The sequence below is a fragment of the Pleuronectes platessa genome, chromosome 19 (genome assembly GCF_947347685.1).
Source record: "Pleuronectes platessa chromosome 19, fPlePla1.1, whole genome shotgun sequence".
NCBI lineage: Eukaryota > Metazoa > Chordata > Actinopteri > Pleuronectiformes > Pleuronectidae > Pleuronectes > Pleuronectes platessa.
Window position 1 is genome coordinate 6,318,012 of NC_070644.1, and position 21,984 is coordinate 6,339,995.

General features: G+C 41.8%; 1 protein-coding gene and 1 long non-coding RNA gene across 10 annotated transcripts in view; one reads left to right on the plus strand and one right to left on the minus strand.

Annotated features, from left to right (window-relative positions):
- The window catches only part of mast4 (microtubule associated serine/threonine kinase family member 4), an 89,768-nt gene extending 82,857 nt beyond the window's left edge, over positions 1 to 6,911 (plus strand). For 8 of the 9 annotated variants that reach the window (XM_053447617.1, XM_053447618.1, XM_053447619.1 and 5 more), the window contains 5 exons: positions 367 to 593; positions 988 to 1,110; positions 2,077 to 2,213; positions 2,816 to 2,988; positions 3,091 to 6,911. In XM_053447617.1, coding sequence (XP_053303592.1) covers positions 367 to 593; positions 988 to 1,110; positions 2,077 to 2,213; positions 2,816 to 2,988; positions 3,091 to 6,824 — 4,394 coding nt within the window. In that variant the 3' untranslated portion in view covers positions 6,825 to 6,911. The remainder of the gene's footprint in view (positions 1 to 366; positions 594 to 987; positions 1,111 to 2,076; positions 2,214 to 2,815; positions 2,989 to 3,090) is intronic. The other variant, XM_053447620.1, reaches the window with a different exon arrangement.
- Positions 20 to 21,581, minus strand: LOC128462297 (uncharacterized). The gene is made up of 3 exons (XR_008342358.1): positions 21,481 to 21,581; positions 20,831 to 20,996; positions 20 to 1,449 (listed from the first exon to the last, which is right to left on the minus strand). It is a non-coding gene; the product is annotated as an uncharacterized LOC128462297 (long non-coding RNA).
- Positions 21,582 to 21,984: the final 403 nt, after the last annotated feature.

Consider the following 21,984-nt stretch of genomic DNA (forward strand, 5'->3'; position numbering starts at 1 on the left):
TTGAAGCTAAACTGTCAAAGTAATCAAGATTAGAGAATTACAATAAGAGCAACAGGGAGATGAAAGAGATGAAGTGAAACTACAGATCTGTGTGAAATTGACCCAACATGAATTCCTGCTGTGAGTTCCATTTTACAGAGTGGCTGTGAGCTATTTGCAGAGAACAAGCTGCTGACAAGGGGAGTAAACAGGCAGGGTAGGAGCAAGAAGCCTCGATGGGAGAGAGAAAATCCCATTAGTGTCACCCACCGCAGGAGTAGAATGAACCCGGCTCATGAGCTTTATAGCAGCACCTCAATGCTGACTCCAGGGCATTGATTAAATAAAAGAACCTGCTCAGGCGCTGATCATCTCTTATTCTTCCAGAAATCCTCGGGGTGTCTCCGCTGGCCAGCCCCCTGTCCCCTTACTCCCTCTCATCAGACCTGTCCTCACGAGACTCCTCTCCAAGCCGAGACTCCTCCCTCTGTACCACCAACCCACGGCAACCCATCATCATCCACAGCTCCGGGAAGAAGTTTGGCTTCACACTGAGGGCAATCCGGGTGTATGCCTGTGACGGTGACGTCTACACTGTCTATCACATGGTCTGGGTAAGGCCCACTTTAACCTGTACCGTTAATAGTCTAGTAAACTGTAAGGGGCAGTTAAACCATGTACCAGGTCACAGTGTATATGTGATATGTGATGTCCAGTTCAGTCTCAATTAATAATCCTTTTTACACCAGAGAGGATTAAGAAACGCATTACATTCAATTATAGGCTGCGAGACACCAACAATTAAATTTGTCAGTCAACAGAACTCTGTGAATCACTTGTAAGTCTATATGGTTTGATGTTTCCTTAACTCGGTTTGTTTGTAATGTGTCGGCGGGAATATGAAACAGATCAGAGCTGAACTTAACTGTATATCTTGTTTTCCATCTTCTAAACGAAACTAAAGGGACAAACCCGTCCTAATAAATGTCTCTTGTCTCTGTCGATCAGAATGTCGAGGACGCTGGACCTGCACATAAAGCAGGACTTAAAGCTGGAGACCTCATTACTCATGTCAACGGAGAACCAGTCCACGGTCTGGTCCACACCGAAGTGGTGGAGCTCCTGCTCAAGGTAAATGAGAACCTGTCTTTATCTTTAACCTGCAGTTAGTCAATTATAAATAATACAATAAGTTCATGGCGTGAGATAGAAGGAGTCAGTTTTCCGTCCAGCGTTATTGGAGCAGTGATGGTGACCAACTCTCCAGGATAGGGGTCATCTACCAGGTTCTTTCTGCCACATTTGAATTCAACTGCCTTCCTCCTCACCATCCTGTAAGAAGATGAACCTTCCTCCAGCGGTAGCACCATGTCCTAGTTGTTAAGCTCTTGAGACGGACGGAGCCGATGTCTGCAAAGAGGCTGATTTTGTTCATTTTCTCAGACAGTGATCACTTGCAGTTTTCAATTCCTTGAAACACAAATACAAGACAAAGTTATTAACTGTAAAACTTTCTGAATAATCACATAGAAGTGTTGAGCTGCACATGCATGAAACTAGAGCTGTATAGCTCATCTCCTTCTGCCTAAGGCCATGAATTTCAACTAATACATTACACCTCAGGTAATAATGATATTCTTCATGGTGCGTGGATAATGAAATTGATAATGTAATGTTAGAATTCAGTATGGATCAGTTGAATTATCCAACCTATTAATGTAAGAACCAGTTGCTCATACACTGTCACAATACTGGCTGAGTTTGATGAGAATAATAGATGCTGAAGTTTTTGTGGTGTAGACTTTCATTTAAAATGTTACAACTAAGTGATCAGTAGCTCTCTAGAAAAGGAGCAAGGTCAGTAACAAAGTCCAGAATTAACTGGAGTTGTTAGTCTCAAAAACCATATTTGAACTTCACGCAATCCAATACTTACTATTAATATATTAAGAGTTGGGATTGCATATTTAATATACACAATGTAATGTCTATTCTGACTGCTTTCACAAATTAACAGTCGAAATTTGTATCTTTTAACAACACATGTGAAGGGTATAAAGGGTCCGGTTGATTCACGGCTGTGTCCTTCCTTTTCAGAGTGGTAGTAAAGTGGCCATCTCCACAACCCCCTTCGAGAACACGTCAATAAAAACGGGTCCAGCCCGGAGGAACAGCCACAGAAGCAAGATGGTCAGATGTGCCAAGAAACCCAAGAAGGAGAAAACACCAGAAAGGTACAAAAATCATAAACTCACAGATTCTTATTCTATGTACAATAGATGTGTGATCTCAAAATATATACCTGCATTGTTGATGTCTAAATGTCCTGAACATGTGAGTCGTTGTGTTGCACGTGGAGACATCATCAGCCCAAAGTCTGAAGCTTGGCTAAATTAACTCATATCTCAATTCAATGAGGAAAATGTTGCTGTGCTCCTACTTCTGTAAGCACTGGTGCATTGTAGAAAAACATAACATTTTAAAGAGGTGAGCAAATTATGTGAACTCAGTGTCTAGATATTTGTTTCCTGTTGGCCTCTAGGGGGCAGATGGTGAACACTTTATGAATCCTAGAGTGTGTGATTAGCCTGTAGGACCCTAACAGGTTGCAAAGTCCATGTTCTACAAAATTTGGATGTAACAGCATTATCTACAGTAGCACAACTTTATTGATTTTCAGTATTGAATAATAAAAGTACAAATTATACTACTTATTAGCTCTACTGAAATCATTTTTAGTTACTGTTATAGTTTGTGGGTTTATTTTTTGATTCAGGTGTTATAAAAAAGGCGATCTTCAGTTTGAAGTGAACTAATCTCTATTTTCTTTTTCCAGGCGTCGCTCCCTGTTCAGGCGTTTTGCCATGCAGCCCTCTCCTCTCCTGCACACAAGCCGCAGTTTCCACTCTCTGTCATCTGGTGAGAGTCTCCCCGGCTCCCCCACCCACAGTCTCTCCCCTCGCTCCCCTACCGCTGCCCTCCGCCCCACACCAGATTTCACCCAGTCAGGTGGAGATCTTAGCTTATTGCGATGAGCATGAATATTGTTATTTCTCCATAAACTATTCTTAATTACTGCTGTCCTCTGCTTTTATCCTTTTAAATCTCCAGGTGGCAACTCCTCCCAGAGCAGCTCTCCCAGCTCCAGTGCTCCAAACTCCCCCGCAGGCTCTGGCCACATTCGTCCCAGCACGCTCCACGGACTTGGCCCCAAGCTGCCGGGTCAGCGGCTCCGTCAGGGGCGCCGCAAGTCTGCTGGTAGCATTCCTCTTTCTCCTTTGGCTCGCACACCTTCACCCACCCCCCAGCCGACATCACCTCAGCGCTCACCCTCTCCCCTTCTCAGTGGACATTCTGTTGCCATTTCCAAGATGAATCAAGCCTTCCCCGCCAAAATACATTCCCCACCAACGATTGTGCGACACATTGTACGCCCCAAAAGTGCTGAGCCACCTCGGTCACCCCTGCTAAAGCGAGTCCAGTCTGAGGAGAAGCTGTCGCCCTCTTACACAGGAGACAAGAAGCACCTGTGTCCCAGAAAACACAGCCTGGAAGTGACCCAAGAAGAGGTGCAGGATGAGGAGCTGAGGCCTGGGGAGCGGGATTACACCATCCTGCACAGTGTGGAAGAAACTGCCTGCGAACCACAAGCAGTCACCCGTGTACGGCCTGTTGAGCAGGGCTGCTTAAAGAGGCCAGCCTGCCGCAAGATGGGCTGGCAGGAGTCAGTAGAGGAGCTCGACAAGGACAAACTGAAGTCCAAGATAGTTGTGAAGAGACAGGAGTGGTCCGAGAGGAGGGAGTCGCTACAGAAGCAAGACGCCCTGCGAGATTCTGACTCATCCCCCTTGTGTGGTGATAACAGGGATGAAAGTTTTTTGGTCAGAGTTCAAAACAAATGTCAGAGCAGCCCAGAGTGTGGCCCTCTGGAAGCCAAAGGTGCCAGCACCGCCCTTAAAGACGTTCTGTATAAGAAACTCAGCACACGAGTCTCCGAGGGCCTCGCTGAACCGTGTGGTGGCTGCGGTGAAAACGAAGGAGGACTCCGAACAACTCTCTGCTCTATTCACCCAGAGTGGCAGCACTGCAGGCAGGGTAAAGACAATATGAAGCCTGACAGACTGGACTTCAAAGCTCCCAATATCGAGTTCACCAGGAAGAGATTGTCATTCGAAGATCGAGAAGATTGCATCTGTCGACTCTCTGCCGGCATCCATGAGAACCTCCACTTTGGCTCCACCAGGTCAAAGAGCCTCCAGCTGGACACAGCCATGTCACACGAGCACATGAAGGCAGCACTGGGCAGTGTCCACTCCAGCCCTGAAGGCCTAACCCCAAAGCTGTTTTCCGGTAGAGGAGAGAGTGCTGTGGAAAAACTGCAGCTCATCTCCTCGGCAGAGTCTCCCCTCCGAAAGACATCGTCTGAATATAAACTCGAGGGACGCCATGTCTCCTCTCTCAAACCTCTAGAGGGCACCCTGGATATCGGCCTGCTCTCTGGGCCCAGAGTCTCCAAAACAGAAACTTGTTTATCCAAGATGACGGAGAACACAAGCGACTCTGTTTGTGCAAGTCCTCCAATTTGGCTCCAGAGCCCTACTGAGAGACAGTTAACCATCCCTCAGTTCAAAACTGCAGACAAGCTGAAGAGCCCCCTGACATGTTCCCCCAGCCCTGAAGCTGTTTCTTCTCTAAATAGCATAGTTGTCTCCAAAGAGCAATCAAATAATACGCCCTCAGAGGTTAAAACAAGCAGAAGTGATGAGAAAGCACATGACAGACACAGTGACTCACTAAAGGCTCCAACCAACAAAGTGGAGGCCTCAACTTTTACTATTAAACAAGAGAGCAGGGCTGGTATGAAGGCCACTTCATCGCTGGCTCACGAACACAGAGGTCCTCGGCACAGCTCCCACTACTCCTCCTGTGGAAAAACACCGTCCATACGGGAAGTCAGCAATGAAGATCAGGAGGATGAAGTGGAGCAGCAGGAGGTCACAGCACACACAGCGTCACATAGTAGTGCCAGCTCAAAGACAGTCGTCTCTTTCACTTCACCAAAGCCAGAGGTAAAAACTTCCCCAGCACCCGCACAAGTGGAGATTCCAGCTGCAGCTGCCAATGACGCATCACCAGTCTCACTGAAGCAGACTATTAACTCCGGCGTGGACACAGTTCAGCGTCAGGGCTGCGAGAAACAACCAGATACAACTACACAGCACATGACCTCTGCTTCGATGGTTAATGTACAGAACAAACCAGCATCTGCACATGTTCCTGAGAATCTGCTTTCAAAACGGCAACAGCCGAAAATCTGTTTATCAAATCCCGAGCCTCAGGTCTCTCTCACAACTTCTGCATTCACTTCAGGCTCTGTACACGACAAGAAACCCTCCGGTTTGAAACCAGAAGCCCAGGACAGCTGTGAGAGACCCGTTAGTAAGGACACTGTGCAGTCTGTCAAAGTGGTCGCTAACACAGGAAGCTCAGGCTCCAAGAATGAAATCAACAGATGTGCCACGGTTTCAAAAGTGTTGCTTAAGAGAGACGTTGCTACAGTAAACGCCTCGTCACAAAATGTTGCAGAAGTCCCACTGAGCCTGAATAAAAAGGAAAACACTGTGATCGTTGGTCAAAGAGAGAGCAACAGCACGTCACTGCAGAAGAAAGACGATCCTGTACCAGCAAAGATAAAGAGCGTGAAAGATTCAGAGCAGAGTCCTAAAAACTGTCCAGCTGTAAAAACACTACACAAATCATCTGATTCAGAACACGGCACCTTTAAAAGAGAGAACACTGTTATCAGTGTGAAAGAAAACACTGCGTTTCTTTCAACCAAACTGAAAAGTTCCGCTTCAGCAACTGCAACTGGGCCACAACCTGCTCCACACGGCGCTGTGAAGACAGAGAGGGAGTCGAAACCACTTGATGTGAAACCTCACAGTGTTGCTGCTCCTCTCTCCCTCGTAAAGGTCAGTCCAAATTCAAAACAGAGACATCTGTCTAAAGAGTCTGCGCTGTCGACTGCAAACGTTCAAATAACCCATGACGCCAAACGGAAAGAAGCCTCGCTGCCGTCCGCCGGAGCAGACGTGAAGCGGGAGGAACCGGCGCAGCTGACGCATTCTTCCACTGCCGCCGACATGAAGCAAAGAGAGGCCCAGCCCAAAAGCTCTGTAGCAACCACAGCTGCTATAGGAAAAGAAAACACTGACTTGAAGCCAAAATCTCTCCCTCAGAAAACTGTCCCTTCGTCATCGACTCTTAAGACTTCTCCAGCACAGTTTGTTAAACAAAGTCTTGATTTCAAACATAAAGACCCCTCACCCAAACACCAAGCCCCAGTGGTTAAAGACCATCACGATTCAAAACCAAAAGACGTTCACTCCCCCCATGCTGCTCCTCCACATCAGCAGCAGCAGCAGCAGCTCAGGCGACTGTCAGATGTTTCCTCTCAGCCTCATCCACCGCCTGTGCTGCCAAAACCTGCTGTGAAGAAGGAAACGCCTTCGCCGAGCAGCGGAGCCGCCTCATCCAGGCTCTCCACCTGTTCAGCCCAGGAGACGGTAGCCAAGATATCCAAAGCTGACGTGCTCAAACCAGACAGTCACAAGGGCCTAGAAACCAGAACCGCCACCCCTGATAAACTGGCATCCTCCGGCCGCAAGGAGCAGGCTGACAGGAAGAAAAAAGAAACGGTTCAAGATGTGGCATCCGTGCAGAAAAACACAAAACGAGACACATCCAGAGCCGCTCCTGCCGCACAGAAAGACAGTTCAGACAAAGATGGCGGCAGGTGCAAGCAGCAGAAGGAGTCACCACGTAGCTCCAGCAACAAAAAGTAAAAAGCAAGGAGAAAAACAGCAGCTGACGTTATCAGCTCACAGAATCCAGATGTAATAAAATTTTAGAAACGGTTTGAACAAACATCATCATGCCTTCGTTTATTTATGTTTTTTTTGAGGACCGGGCAAGCTGTTACACGCTGATAAAGAGGTAGATGCGTCTGTGCACCTGTGTGCATATTATGAGATATGACAACATATGTAAATGTTCAGGTCTGAATGTCACCGATCATTTCTGGTGTTTTCTGAATTGAGTAACTTTTAAGCGAATGTTTGGAGGTTGGTGTTCGTCGCAATCAGTCTGTCAGAGGCAGTAGAGAGGAGCCTTAGAGGTTATGACGTACTGTAGTCAGTGCCATAAATGATTTTGAATTGCACTCTTACTTCGAGACCTGAAGGACCTGATGTTGAAGTCGTTTTAATGCAGTAGACCACTCGATTTTGCTCAGCAGTTAAATAAATGTATCACGTGTACGTTTGGTCAAACCAGACACTTTTAAAGTTGGGTTTGGAGCCGTGGTACTCGGAGGGCGCCTGTGATTTTCACCTAAAAGTAAAAAAATGTAAAACACTGAATTATCTCCGAAATCATGAATTAGTGAGGGGGCCTTCGAATTATGGGAAACCAAACGTGCTGTTCTTAGCGAGATGTAGTGTTTATTCACATTCCTCTGACATCTGTACATATAGTTTTGATTTTTATGCAAGATGGTGAAAAAATATGATAACACTGTAAAACTGGGATACATGGGCTTTCATGATTGTTGTTTGTATCATATGTATAGATTTTTTTTGCAGTGTCATGTTTGTATTTAGAGTCTTCGCTTGATAACTAAGCTAACGTGATGTATCTCATCAGAGGCACCCTCCTCCTGACGTGTTCCAAAATTCACTTGAAGAGAGATAAGAAAAGGCACGAGGGGGTCACTGGGCCATTTAAAAAAAAAAAAAAATGTAGCATTTTCATAAGAAAACTGTGAGAGCTGTCTGCGATTCCCAAGAATGTCTTTCCCGCTGATGGCATGATCGCCGGCTGACAGCAGCTTGTAGAATGACGACTGTGTAAAATATGAAATATTGTGTCTGATAAATGAAACGAACCCTCAGCTCCGACCACGTTCGCCGATGGCCAACACTGCAGTCTAGTGTTTTGTTTTTCCAAAGTCTCTGGGCATCATCAGTGGTTCCCTCCGTGTAGAGGGATATCGGCTCAATCGCGAGTTAGAGCGAGTGCTTCACGGTCGGTGTTTCAAAGAGCTTTGATGTCAGGCTTCAGTCAGTGTTAAAAATTTCGTGTTTGTGTTTCAGACGCTTCGTAATGAGCATAAGATTTTCTATAAGGAATCCTGATTATTTGCATTGTACATATCCACAACATACATTTGATGTTAATGTGCAAATACTTGGTACTATACATATAGACCGTCATATATCAGCATTCACTTTCTGCGATTTACACACCTTTTTGTAGATGCCTTTACATCACAAACCCTAAATAAATGACAGCCAGACAGTAGTCTAGGACACTAAGTAGGTAATGCAGTATTTGCTCTGTTGTGCTGGCTATATAATAACAGTAACCTTGTCTACTACATATACTCAATGTAGACAAGTCAAAGAGAAAATACTTCATTTAACAGGGCACAGAAAATGGTTTATCTGCATCCAAGAATGACACGTGAGACGGCAGAGATTTTAATGTTGAAAGAATATGATGTGTACCTGCATTAGATCTGAGAAATGTATTGCTAATGTTTTGTGAATAAAGAATAAATGCACCTTAATTTTTTGCCGGTCGTCAGTTCAGAAGGTGAGAAAAGAGGAAGATTTGAACTGAAACTGGTTTGTGGATTCCCAACTGAAACGAATCACTGACTTTTATTTGACATGCAGGTTTTCTTCATTTTCTGTGATGACTGATATTTAAAATCCTCGAAGCACATTCAATGTTTGTTTACAAAGGATCATGGATGTATATTTTGTATATTGTTGATTTGCCAAATCTCTGTTCTGTGTCACAGATGTTGTTTATAGTAGTGTGAGACTTTGCTCCCCTGCCACCGCCACCATGTGTAATGAGAACATTCGTTTGTGCCGTAATCAATGTGTTTTTCTTACGTCAGGTTCTTCTTTGTCTGCTCGTCTCCTCGGTCGTCTTTTGTTTTTTTCCTCCTCTGTGCAAAACTAGTATTAGATGAACTCGCTTATGTTGGTTTGTCTTTTAGAACATGTGCAATAAAAGTGTTTTGAGTTTTGTATTTTGCTCAAGGAAAGCTCTATGGATGTCATAGATGTTGTATATTAAAACAGATATTTATACTTCTAATGTTGCGTAATACTGAAAATAAAATGGAATTATAAATTATTCTCTCAAATTTTAATTTGTTTTTCCCTGCATGTGAAAAAAAAAACTTTCTGGAAATATGAATAGACTGCTTCATATTTACGAGTATGACAGCAGACAGACTACATTTTACAATTAATGAGTAATAAAAAAAAAAATACCTTGGTGTCAGTTGGCAAACTGTGACAGAAAGGTGATGCACACTGCTTGTAATGACTAAGTATTGATGGTTAAAGATAGCCTGTATCAGAAGACTGAACTTAATGCCTGCTAGTAATGCTACGATTACATGGAATTATCCAAAACCATTGAAATGCATGCTATTAAAGTTGGACAAGTGAGTTGTACTTGACAAAATAACCTAAATATGATATTCATAAAAGTTTTTAAATTAGAAAAATTTAAAAAAATTAATTTTGTATGAATATATTGAATAACAGGCAGTGTTCAAATGGTGCCCTTCAGTGAAATTTCATTTACTGTACATGAAAAAAACAATAACTAACTAGGTTTTGATTCCAAGGTTCCAAATAATTTAGCAAAAAATAGATTGTTTTCAAATAAAACAAATTGGACTAAAAACAAGCCATTGTTCAAACTGTAAACCCAAATGTAACAAACTATTTACTGTCAGCGTGTTAGAACGTGTCATCTGAACAGGCAAATCCAGATTTACAGATTTTAAAAGTAGCTTTTAATGCAGATGCTAAGAACGCAAATACTTATTTTATTTTATTATTCAGTTTTTATGGAACGATGCAAAAAGCTGTATACTATATATTGATATGGTGTAAAGTTTATTACCAACAGGGGGCAGTATGTTTCCACTTGTGGGCTGGGCGGACACTACTTAGATAGGCCCTGTGTTATGCAACATGTACGCAGCACAGATACAGAGGTCTGATGTGGTGCAACATAGTGAACGGAAATCCTCTGGAGATTAAAGCGAATCTGATAAAGCTGCGTATTTAAACTGCCTCTTTCATACAGATTACTAGTTACTAAGTCCAAACAGTAAAATAAAGAACATTAATCTTTGTTCCGTTTGTATTTTAAACTAAATTAATTTGTCTCCTGCATCTATAAGTCACATTACAGGTGCTTTCTGCTGAAAACAATTAATATTCCCTGCATTCTTTGACATATCTGGCCCTTTAAGTCCCTGTTGATCCCTAGCAACTGTCTTTATACACGATTATTAGTGTTGATGGTGCAGATGGAGCCGTTTCCCCACAGACTGATTACTAAGCAAAAAATATTAAACGGAGGAATGAATAGGGAGAAATCCTCTTAGAGTATGTTGGCCCCTGGTAGAGGAGGGTGCAGTGGTACCTCATTTATTATCATTAATTTACCATGTGCTGCATCTTTGACTTGATTCTCAGTAGGGAGCAATTTCCCCATTCTGATGTTTCACTGCAGCTGTAGGCCTATATATCATCAGGGCTGCAATTCACATAGTGTTATAACCCCCGTCCTCTAATCTGTGGATATCAGAATACCATTAGCTGCAGCATTCTTAATATCTCACTTTCTTTGACACGCTGTCTTTGCTGATTTATGTAAAACGCGTCATGATAAAAACATCTTGATGTCTTTCCGTCACAGATGAAAACACTGATATCATTTATCAGCATATATTTTTAAAGCGTGTAAATTTATTTTTGTTTTATGTTACAGGGAAAACAAAACCATTTCCTGCTAACCGTGGACTGTTTAAAGATGGACGACGCATCTCCACTTCTCCCCACTATCCCAAATAACTGCCATCATGCGCAGTTGGAGCCAGAGTCTGTCATTAGTACTATCACGGCATTTTTAAAACCAAACTTGAACACTTCTACAAACGTCAGTGTGATAAGAACGACCTAAAAGGACAGAAAGCATCTTTGAGAAAAATGTATTTGCGGTACACTTTGACTTTTTAGTTTGGCCCATGTCCTGTTAGCATGGAGAAGGGATTTATGGACCATGCTGCAGGCCGCCACAAGGGGGCAATCAAAATGCTAAGGCTTTTTTAGGGAGATAGCATGTCATGCATTTTCAAAGTCAATCCCCCATCCTTATTCCTCCATTAGTATGAATAAATAGCTTTGAATCTTCTTCCCCTTAATTTCACTTGAAAACACAACAAATAGTTTTTTAAGCAACTGATTGTGAGGAAAATAAAATCCCCTCTGTGTTCTTATTGCCATGCAGAGTGGAGGCTGGCTGTTTTTTTGGACGGATCAATACTAATGATGTGACCAACCATGTGCATTGTTATCAACACGGCGTGGGGATAAAAGCGGGGAAGTGCCTGCGTGTGCAAACAGACACACGAGTTAGAAACCATGAATGAGTGGGAGTCTACAGCCACTTTAGCAGCTGCAAGGCTGTAACCAGGCACGGCGGTGGTTTGAGCTAAATGCTAATATTACACGTTCAACACCTTGCTCTAGCATGTTAACATTTTGCTAACTAGCACTATAAATAAAAACACAGGCAGAGAGGAAGGGGTTTAGTTTTGCAAGTATTTAGACAAAGTATTGGACTAATTTCTGGTTAGACAGTGGCGGATCTCGGATTTTTCTATATCAGGGGCCATATAGGGGACACACTTTACACAGAGGGGCCACTAATATGTCCAGCATCCATGACCCAGTTCCTGATTCAGTGTAGATGGAACTAGAAGAAAAGTCAGAGGGTCACCAAAGTCATAAAGACACATACTCAAATAAGTTTGAAATGTGGCACTATACAAAGTCAGTAAATCACAAAACTTTTTAAGATTTAACCTCTGGGAGCATGAATCTCACAAAGCTCTACATTGCATCAGGGATGTTGCAACAAGGTTGGCAAAGCAGGCAACTTGCCTGGGGCCCAAAACTGAGAGGGCCCCCCCGAGAATGGCTGATTACATTAGTCTACAGCAAGGACGAATCTGTAGGGCCCCCCAGGTCCTCTTTGCCTGGGGTACAGGCAAAAAGGACCTTGAAAAATCGAATGGCAGTCCATGGAAAATGTGTTGTTGTATTTGAGTCTGTAACAAACCAACTGGTATTGTCAACTCAGGAGACTCGACTCCCCTTCAAAATAAAAGACAAGTTTATCATAAAAGTCATTAGGAGACATCCTCAGAGAACCATAAATGTTTCTACCAAATGTTGTGCCCTTCTTTCCAATGAGATTTCACCAAATAAATACAAAATGTGGCACAATATAAAGTCACTGGATCAAAAAAACTCATTAAGATTCAACCATGGAACCATGAATGTCAACAAATCAGGCAATCGGGGGTGTCGCAAGAAAATTGGCAAAGCCAGCACATGCCTTGGGCCTCAAACATTCTCAAACGCCTCATGCAGCATGTAGCATGTAAACAGTAATGTATTGTAGCTCTGGTGTTTTCACTAGAAATCTGACTTGACCCGTTAAAAATTGTCTTTGAAACGACGGAGAAAAGTGAGTGATACGAAAATAGAACACATTGAAAACAGTGTTGGGAAGATTACTTGTTTCTGTAGACACATGCAATCTGAGACACAGATACACTAATCCACTCTGGCCCATATTCACTTTTGCTGCTGGAATTCGTACAAGTACATTCTGTGATTTGGGGGGAAGCCAGAACTCCAGGCCAGCTCTCATATCTCATGTTGCAACTAATGGCTTCTAGTTGAGCTTCGGACCATCACGCACACGGGGGGGGGGGGGGGGGGCTTATTATGTGGGACAGGCTTCGCTCTCACACTAGAATGATTAAAAACCAGTGCTGCTGTGAGGGAACACAACTTTATATCTGGATTCTGTGTTTTTCTGCTTTCTCTGTTACTAGTTTCTTCAATACAACATCATCCTGACTGTGCTCCTTAAAGCCTTTGCAGCTAATTTACTTCCTCTTGATCATTAAGTAGAAGAAATGAATCGGTGGTGACAACATCCACGATTACGCAGTTCAAACGGCCATGAGTTCCCCGTAGCGTGTACGTCGATCCTGTGATACGTGCCGATATATTCAGCAATAGTTTCCACAAACGTACGTCTGTAACGCACAGTCTTTCTCTCCTCGCTGCAAAGCAACAGGAGTGATGCAATGTAGACACGAGGAAAAGTGTGTGTTTGTGTGTGGGGGTGGACGGCAGCTGGTTGAATGTGGGCGAGGTGAATGTTGAACTACACAATACGGAGGCTGTGAACGGTCTTGAATAGCAGCAGAGGATTATTATTTTCAGAATTCATCGAAAAGAGGCCGGTGTTGCAACAATCAAATAAACAAACAGTTTTTAAGTTATAAGTGAGATTCCTGCAGCTGTGAGGCTCAGTTTGAAATAGACTGTGGGTCGTGAAAAACTCCTCATGTGGCAAAATAGAGCGAGAGCATGTAGATTCAAACCTGCAGTGAGAGGAGAGGATGATGTATGACGGGATGATACAGTGGTTTCTGTGTACGGCTGCTAAATGTTGGGTGTATTTACAAACTATGTGTGTACATCACTGAATGAGAATCTGTGTCATCAAACACTCCTTTTTAAACGTGCATTTGGGATGCACAGTGTCTGTAATAGTGAGTTTATGCTGTTTCATCTGCTTGTGTCATTACAGTATGTTATATTTAGTTGCATCCTTATATCTTGACTTCATTTCACAATGTTCTGTAGGAAACAGGAAAACACAAACCCAGATGGCTGTTTTTTAATGTTTTGCAGTTTGGTTGGAGATCGGGTTGTGTAGCTTCATGTCACTAGGGGAAGGCTACAGAGGTCTGGTGATCGTGGTTCATTGAGTTTTTTATGTGTGAAATCTGCATAGTTCCTCTTTACCTCAAAGTCCTCTTACTGACTTTTCAAATAAAATATTAACTTTGTTTGTATAGCACTTATCTAAACAAGGTTACAAAGGGTTGCACAAAATACATGGCAAAAAAAAATAATTAATAAAAATAAAAGCAATTCAATTCAATTTGAAGTGCCAGATCATAACATATTATGGTAAAGACCTTAAATGTATACAGAAACCCAACTATTCCCACAATGAGCAACACTTTGTCGACTGTGTAGAGAAGATTCTTGTAATTTGCCTGCTAGCTGATCGGGACGGAAGATTATTATTCTTGTTTTGTTTGAATTTGGCTGAAGGAAGTTAAATGTTATCCATTCCTTAATGGCAGTTTGACACTCTGTTATGACAGGCAAGCGGCTGACATTGTCTGGCTTGAAGGACAGTTAGACCGGCTGGCCCTGTACATGCTGAGGACGTCTTCTCGTGTCAGCATGTACAGGGGAAATAAAATCAAGAATAAAACCAAGAATAGAACCTTGTGGTACCCAGCATGTCAGTTGAGCCGAGGACGAGACCTGATTTCCAATGGAAACAGAAACTTATCTCAGTCTGAGAGATAAGATCAAGATTTTAACAGGTTTCAACTTCCTGGTCTTCATTGGTGAATTGAAGAGTGCTCACTTGGATTAGACCTAACCCCACACAAGCTTTAGCCCATGTCTCTCTGCTGATGTTAACGATAGGAAATGGATGTTGCATGAAAGTGGTCCGTTAGACAAAGCTTTGGAAACTCAATGGATGTGATGAACGGTCTGACACTGGTTTCAAGATGTTCCAGTAACCAACGGTTGGTGGCAGCAATCTGCATTTTTGTGAGTAACTCTGAACGGAAACAGAACTTTGTTACGTATTGGCTGTTTACAGGAATGAACACAGAGGAACATTAGCTGGAGTTGATTCGTTTTTTATTAAAAAGTTAGTCCAATCTCCAATCTTCTTTTACCTCAGTTTTGGTCTCCACCAACCTGAGGGGAAATATCTTTCTGTGAGTTATCTGTGTATGCTTAATGTTTTTGCCAAATAAAAAGAAACGCATCTGGAAAAAAAGACAATGACATGAAGAGAAGGGTGAACCAAAACTGTTCATTTTGTGATTCATAAATATTGATGATAATGATCTGAAAGATGTTAAAATGCTCTGTAGAGCTGAGTCTGGAAGTAATTATCTGTAGGTATATCAGGACGATCAGCATCATACTTTAATTAGAATATTGATTAATGCTTATTATTTTTGCCGAATGACTGTGCGTACAAACAAAGTTTAGGCCCTGAAGTTAAAAGGAACAGAAGAAAACCTCTCCTGACCAAGTTGGCTTTTACTTAAAGACATATCATATCTCCGTTTACCAAAAGGGGTTTTCACACACATGGTCAACATATGGCTCTCATATGATCAGCAGTTCCCTTCTTTCATCCAAAGATCTGAACTTTCCCTCCCATTGAGCACACAGTGTCAGAATGTCATTGTTTGAAATGGCACACATGAAATTATTTTAAACACGTTGGTTCCTACGTGTTGTTTTATCACTGTTGAAATGAACCAGAACTGCAAACAGAAATATCTGTTAACGTTCTGCTTCCCAACCACACTCGCAGCTCAGCTGACCACAGAACTCTTTTTGTTTTCTTTTGGTTTGAGTCAGGAAACGATGGCCCTGACTAAACTTTAAACCACCTCCACTGTGATTCTTCTGAGTACTCTTCGTCTCTGTTTACATGGGAATCAAAGCACAGACATGGGATCTGTTGTTAACCTAACATTACACGTACGCTTCTTGCCACAAATTTTGCTTTAAACCTGTCACCCGTTCTGAAACTGTGGCTCAGATAGTCAAATGGAAGACAGCGGTTAAAGAGGAAACGAAAGAGGATGAAAAAAAGAGGGGGAGGACCGGGGGATGGGGAAGATCCCCCCGTCAGACAGAAGACAGGGGTCTGGGCTCAGGAGAGTGAAGAATGACACGACCTCAGTGTGGCTCCACACACCGAGCGCATTAATGAGCGTCTGAGAGGGATTTAAAGTCCAGGGCTTAGAGCAGATCAGGAGCTGATTCTCTGCCTCAGGAAAAATAGGACGTTAGTCTGAGCCACTGTTATGGAGGCAGTGACACATGGTGGGAGAGACGTGCAGATATGGCTGTCCACTTGACCCAGGACGAGAACACGTTAACTCAGTGTAATTAGAATGCAAAAGATAACATATGTGATTTGTTGTATATGCAGTACATATGTATTTCTGCTTCCTCTGACAGTGGTAGACATGTTGTTCACTTTATACTGCCATGAAAACTATCATATTAATAAATGGTAACATACAATTGAAATGATTTATATTAACAATGACTCTGTTCAGTTCAAGCATGAAGTGCCAAAATGTCTGCCATGAAAATGACCTACAGTAACTCATCATTATAATGCTTTGGCCATGTTAGGTCTTAAACTGACCATAGACTGTAAATAAAGATGGACCACGAATCTTCCCTTCCTCCCACTACCCAGAAATGAAGCCATAATATCCCAAATACAAACACTGCCATTTTGTTCCAAAGATGTCATTGACAGCCAGAGTCTGAGTCCTTGTTATCGGGGGATGGAGTCGATTATCCAGGTTCCGCTGAACCAAACAATTATAGCATAAAATACCTAATTAAAACCAAACTTATCTGAAAAACAAGCACTTGGGTGTGAGAAGAACTACTTTGAATTTTTGATTTGCTCCATGTCCCATCAACTAACATGTAAGAGGCGAGATTTGTCACCAATACTGTAACCAGCCACCAGGTGGCTTTTGCATCACTTTTTGGTTGCAGTCATGTCGCTCATCTTTACATACAATCTATTGTTTTTCCACTGGAATCATTAACTCTATCTCTCCTGGGAGCAACGCAGCCACTGTCCACAGACTTTCCACACTTTACACCCGATCCTTCTGCTGAAGACTTTGCCCGCATGCTGGGGCAGATACAGCTGGGTAAGGGGGGAGGAAACCTCTGATGCTGGCGACCAGGACACTGATGACTCTCTTAGCGGATCACTAGGAGAGTCCAAGACTTAGATAAGAGAATGTTGGTAGGTCCTCAATGCTGACCTCATTTCTGCTTTTTGCCTACAAATCGTATGCCCCTTGATCATACCAGTGAACAACATTGTGCCAGATGTGTGTATAGCGTAAAAGGATTGCATAAAGGCTTTTATTTTTGATGGAGTGATACATTCAGGCCCACACACTTGATGTGAGTAAACATCAATGCTTAATGCTTAGTAAACTAAAATGCATTGTCACTGAAGAAGAAGCTTGTATCTGAATTGGTGGAACATTTCTGCCAGAAAGAGCTACAAATTTCATAAGACCAATTTTATCTCCGAAGCTGTGCATCCCTGTAATGACATGGTAGCAGTAGGAAAAACCACAGTCCAGTAAAATAAATATTCAGTGGATTATCATTGCATGGAAAATGCAGTCATACAGGGTTCATGGCAAAGTGTCCATAATCCAATATTTTTGATCAAACCATCTGCATTCAATCTTAATCACATCAGAGGTTTGACCAAAGGTTGACCTTTTAAAACTCGCACAGCCGTCACTTATGGGCATGATGTAGCTTTAGGTCTTAGTATGATGTGGGAATTTGTTTTCAATATTTCACAAATCGGATAGATCAAAAACACCCATCTGCAGTGATGTAAACCTACGGATTGTTTGTACACAGGGACATATTGAGCCCACAGCAACGTGTGAGTCATTGGCGGTAATGTAAGCACTCGTTGTCCTTGTTGATTATTCCTTTGTATTTACCACTGACTGAACATTACGTGTAGTATGAAGCAATGTGTAAAACAAAATCCATTTATTGTCATTATTGCTGCCTGAATCTTCTATGTAAAATAATTTAAAGATAATCTGGGATTTTTTAAAATATATTTACAAAGGTAAATAAACCCTGTCTCTGTGGCATGGAAGTGAGTTGGCGAGTTTAAAGGTTGTGTTTTGAAATTCTGTCACGCAAAGCTGCAACTATCCTGCTCAAATAGTAACTGAAACCAGACTTTGAACTCCACAAGGAGCTGGTCGACTTGTACGTGCTCATATACACATACACTACATGCAGTTTGTCACCACGTCTTGGGATCGAATCTACACTGCAAATCCCATGTGTGTTAAAAGACAGAGGTGCCACTAATTAATTAAGTGTGTTTGTGATGTATGAACTGGTATAAGCATCACTAATGCGCCATACTGTATGTTTTATGCATTTGAGGTCAAATTGAGGTCAAAACAAATAAACCCTGATTGCAGCGGACCAACGTTTTAAAAGTTGTTGTTGCCTTAAATAAAGTAGTCGTGAAAAAAGGCTATTAAGTCAAAAGAATCCTAACTGCATGCTCTCAGCTATCTATAGAACCTGCTGTGTGAAGTGAAAAAAGCCCAAATGAGCGTTATATAAACACATTCCCAGCGCTCACTGCCCAAACAGCCACAGCTGGCTGAATTTGCGTAAGAGGCCCTGGCTCAGACCCTGTGTTTGCCACGGTTTGTAGATCACTGGAAATCTGCTTTGGTTCAGTCCTGTGTCACAGGCACCGGCTGCATGGCACTGAAACGGACGGATTAGCGTAAGTGCATGATCGAGGTTGTCCCAGATAGCCAGGGAATCAAAAGAGGCTCTTTTGCCATGACTGATTGCCAAAACTTGTTCAGGGGTTGTCTAAAGGTTATGTACTGGATTGTAATACGAGCCGCCCTAAGTAAATGTTTCACCTGAATGTTCTTGGACTGTGAAAGGGAAAATGAGAACACAACTGATGTCATAAAGTACGCACAGTTTTTAAGAGTCTGCTGGATGACTCCAGCAGAATTTCATGTGAAGTTCTTAGTGCAGCTATACTGACCATAAAAGTATGATAGCTACTTTATCTGTTAGCACATGGATACGGATTCTACACTTAACATAACTATGAAACTACTGCAGATATTTAGCTTAGATAAACATAAAGACTGAAAGCAGGAGTAAACAGCTAACTTGGCTATTTATTCAATAAACCCATGAAGAAGGAAGGATCCATTATTGGTTTGACCCCTGACTGACGGATGGACATGAGATCCATCCGATGAAAAATGTTGCTCAGTGAGCTGAGGAGCTCTTTCAGTGACAGATCCAAGCCGAGGGGTGGAACAGAGAGATTCAGGGATACTCTGTACCTGCTGCAGAGCAGTTTTTAATGAACACTGTCATTGACTGTCACCGATGATGATGATAGATGGTTTTCACAGGGTGTGGTAATGTTGCTATTTACATATCTCATTGATTGGTACCATGCTGCTGTGCTTTCCACTAATCTTGTACTAAAGACATATTTAATTTTCTCCTGCCTGTCTTATTCATTCCATGTCCCCCCCCCCCCCCCCCCCCGAGGAATTAATGAAGTATCTTGTATCGCATCCCATTGTACCGTTTTGTTTCGTGTCATATTGTAATGTATCATACCGTATCATATTGCTCGCCTCACATTGTATCGCGTCTTATTAAGTTGTATTGCATTGTAGGATAGTAATGTAGCATCATGCAGTAGTTTTGCACTGTAGTATTGTACTGTAGTGTCATATCGTATTATAATGTATCATATCATAACATATCATATCCTGGTGTATCTACAACAATACACCTACCAGCAGCTTTAAAGCTTACTATGTAGAGGTAAGACACTGGGGTTTTGATTATGTAGTATAACTATCCTGAGCTTCAGAAGAGCTGGTTGGCAGATTTTTTTTTTTTTTGTTTACTTTGGGCAGCTATTCTTGCTGTCTCCTTGATTCCAGTGTTTATGCTAAGCTAAGCTACGCTGACAATGTGGCCGCTCTACAGCTACATAGTTAGCATAGAGACCTCCTCTGTTGTCTCTGCAGGTGCTAACAGCCTGATTTGTTTCCACCTGACTGGACCGATCCTGCCCGTTCATTGGGATTCTTCCTTTTAGAGCTAGCCTATCATACACCTCCTTAAAGGGAGCTCACCATATGGTTGCCTGTCTGAACTGCAAAACAAAACTTCTGGTATCCTTAACATTCTAACACACAGTAGCTCAGCAAATTATTTAAATGAACAATTTTCCCAAAATGTTTCACCATTCCTTAAGGTTGCAGATATGATTTTGTACCAACACAAAGTAAGCATAATTTCAGTCATATGTCCTTGACAGAAGCAAAGATAACTCTCACAAGTCATTTGAATATTATAATAGCATACTTTAGCTAGCTATGCCACAATGTCTCCTACATTTTCAAATAAAAACGTCAAAGTAAAAATGCATAGACTGCAAATCAAACAGAACAGAAAACAAGACGTGGTGAACTCTGTGGAGCATTGAGCAGCTAGAGAAACAAACATTTCCCTCAGCAGGTAGAAGAGAACCAAACAGAGATAAAAACGACCGTAAAAGTAAGCTTTAACTCGCTAGGCGACCAAAATCAGGACTCTATGCGTAAACAGACACAATTCAAATAAGAAAGTGCTTTTGCCATATCAGGCAAACAAATGATTATGTGTAAACATGATGTTGACATTTAAAAACACAAAAGAAATCAGCTCTTGCATGTTAAAAGACACTCCAAACTCATTCATTATGTTTGTTTACAACAGCATATAATGTGTGCATTACTGTGTCCTGGCTGCTGAAGCGAGAAACCAGAAAACTAATTCCCTTAATTTCCAAGATAAATGCTTTGCTTATGAATAACAAATCTGAGCTAATTTGCCAGAAGCACTTACCTTGGCACTATGATGGGGGAAGGTCGTGCACTAACAAGTACGACCAGGCACTGATTAGTGGGTAATGCACTTACCTCAGTAAGTGGAGGGAAACACTCTGCTGTGTAAGTTGGAGTCGACCGTATTCGCCTCGCTCGCTCTGCCAGCGTGGCACAGTCTTAACGGTCCCAGGAACACGTAGCTGCTCGGTTCATCAGCTAAAGATCTAACACAACAATGAGCCACTGTTGCAATAGAAACCTGGGAAAAGTACGGCTGATGAAGCACCTTAATCAGGTCACATTTGTGTTGAGCAGATATTTGCTTCTATTAAACAGTATATTGTGGTAATTACACAAACTCTACCAGGTTTTCATCCTTATTTGGTGTTTTTAATGGTTTATGCATGATGCAGATGTTGTTGTTAAACTGCTCCTGGTTTCATTTAGTGCATAATATGCCTTACTATAGTTTTGGGATTATAATTAGCTGTCACAGCTTCAGCTCTCCAGTTAACTTAAAGAGGTATTCACATCCTATATTTAAACTATGATTTCACTCAGTAGAGGTCATACCAGTCCAAACAGTCCCCTTATGAAAACACATTTACATTCACTAAATCTGGATTTTTATTTGGATCCGCATCAAATTGCCCACAACCATAAATATGGTGGAACAAATTTGTTTTATCAAGAACCATGAATAATTATTTGAGGAAACCAAGGAAAATGTAAAAAAAACTCACAGTTTTAAAGGAAGTGTAAAAAAAATATCCTGGACCTACTGGTCCGGCTGGTCTGGATCCACTCAAAATTGAATTGTTTCTATCCTGACCCATAAAACATCCCCCCACCAAGTTTTGTGGAAGTTTGTTCAGTTGTTCTTGCGTAATCTTGGTAACAGAAAACCAAATTACTCTACAAACAAGCTGACCGGAGTTAAAACATATCCTCGTCGGTAATAAAAATATCAGATTCACAATGTTGAAATAATATTGTACTGTTGGATTGTTAATGCTTATACAGAGTGTGTAAATATAACTGTACAAATGTAAATATAACTGTACAAATGTAAATATAACTGTAACAATTCATCATACTTTATAAGGTCATCAAATGTGTTACAAAATTGTAAAAGGGAACAATAGCTGTTTGTTGGATTAAAATGTAAAATATATTTTCATTTTAAGTATAATTGTCAAGTGGCAGAAAATGTAAATACTTATGTACCGTATGTAAGTATGATGTAT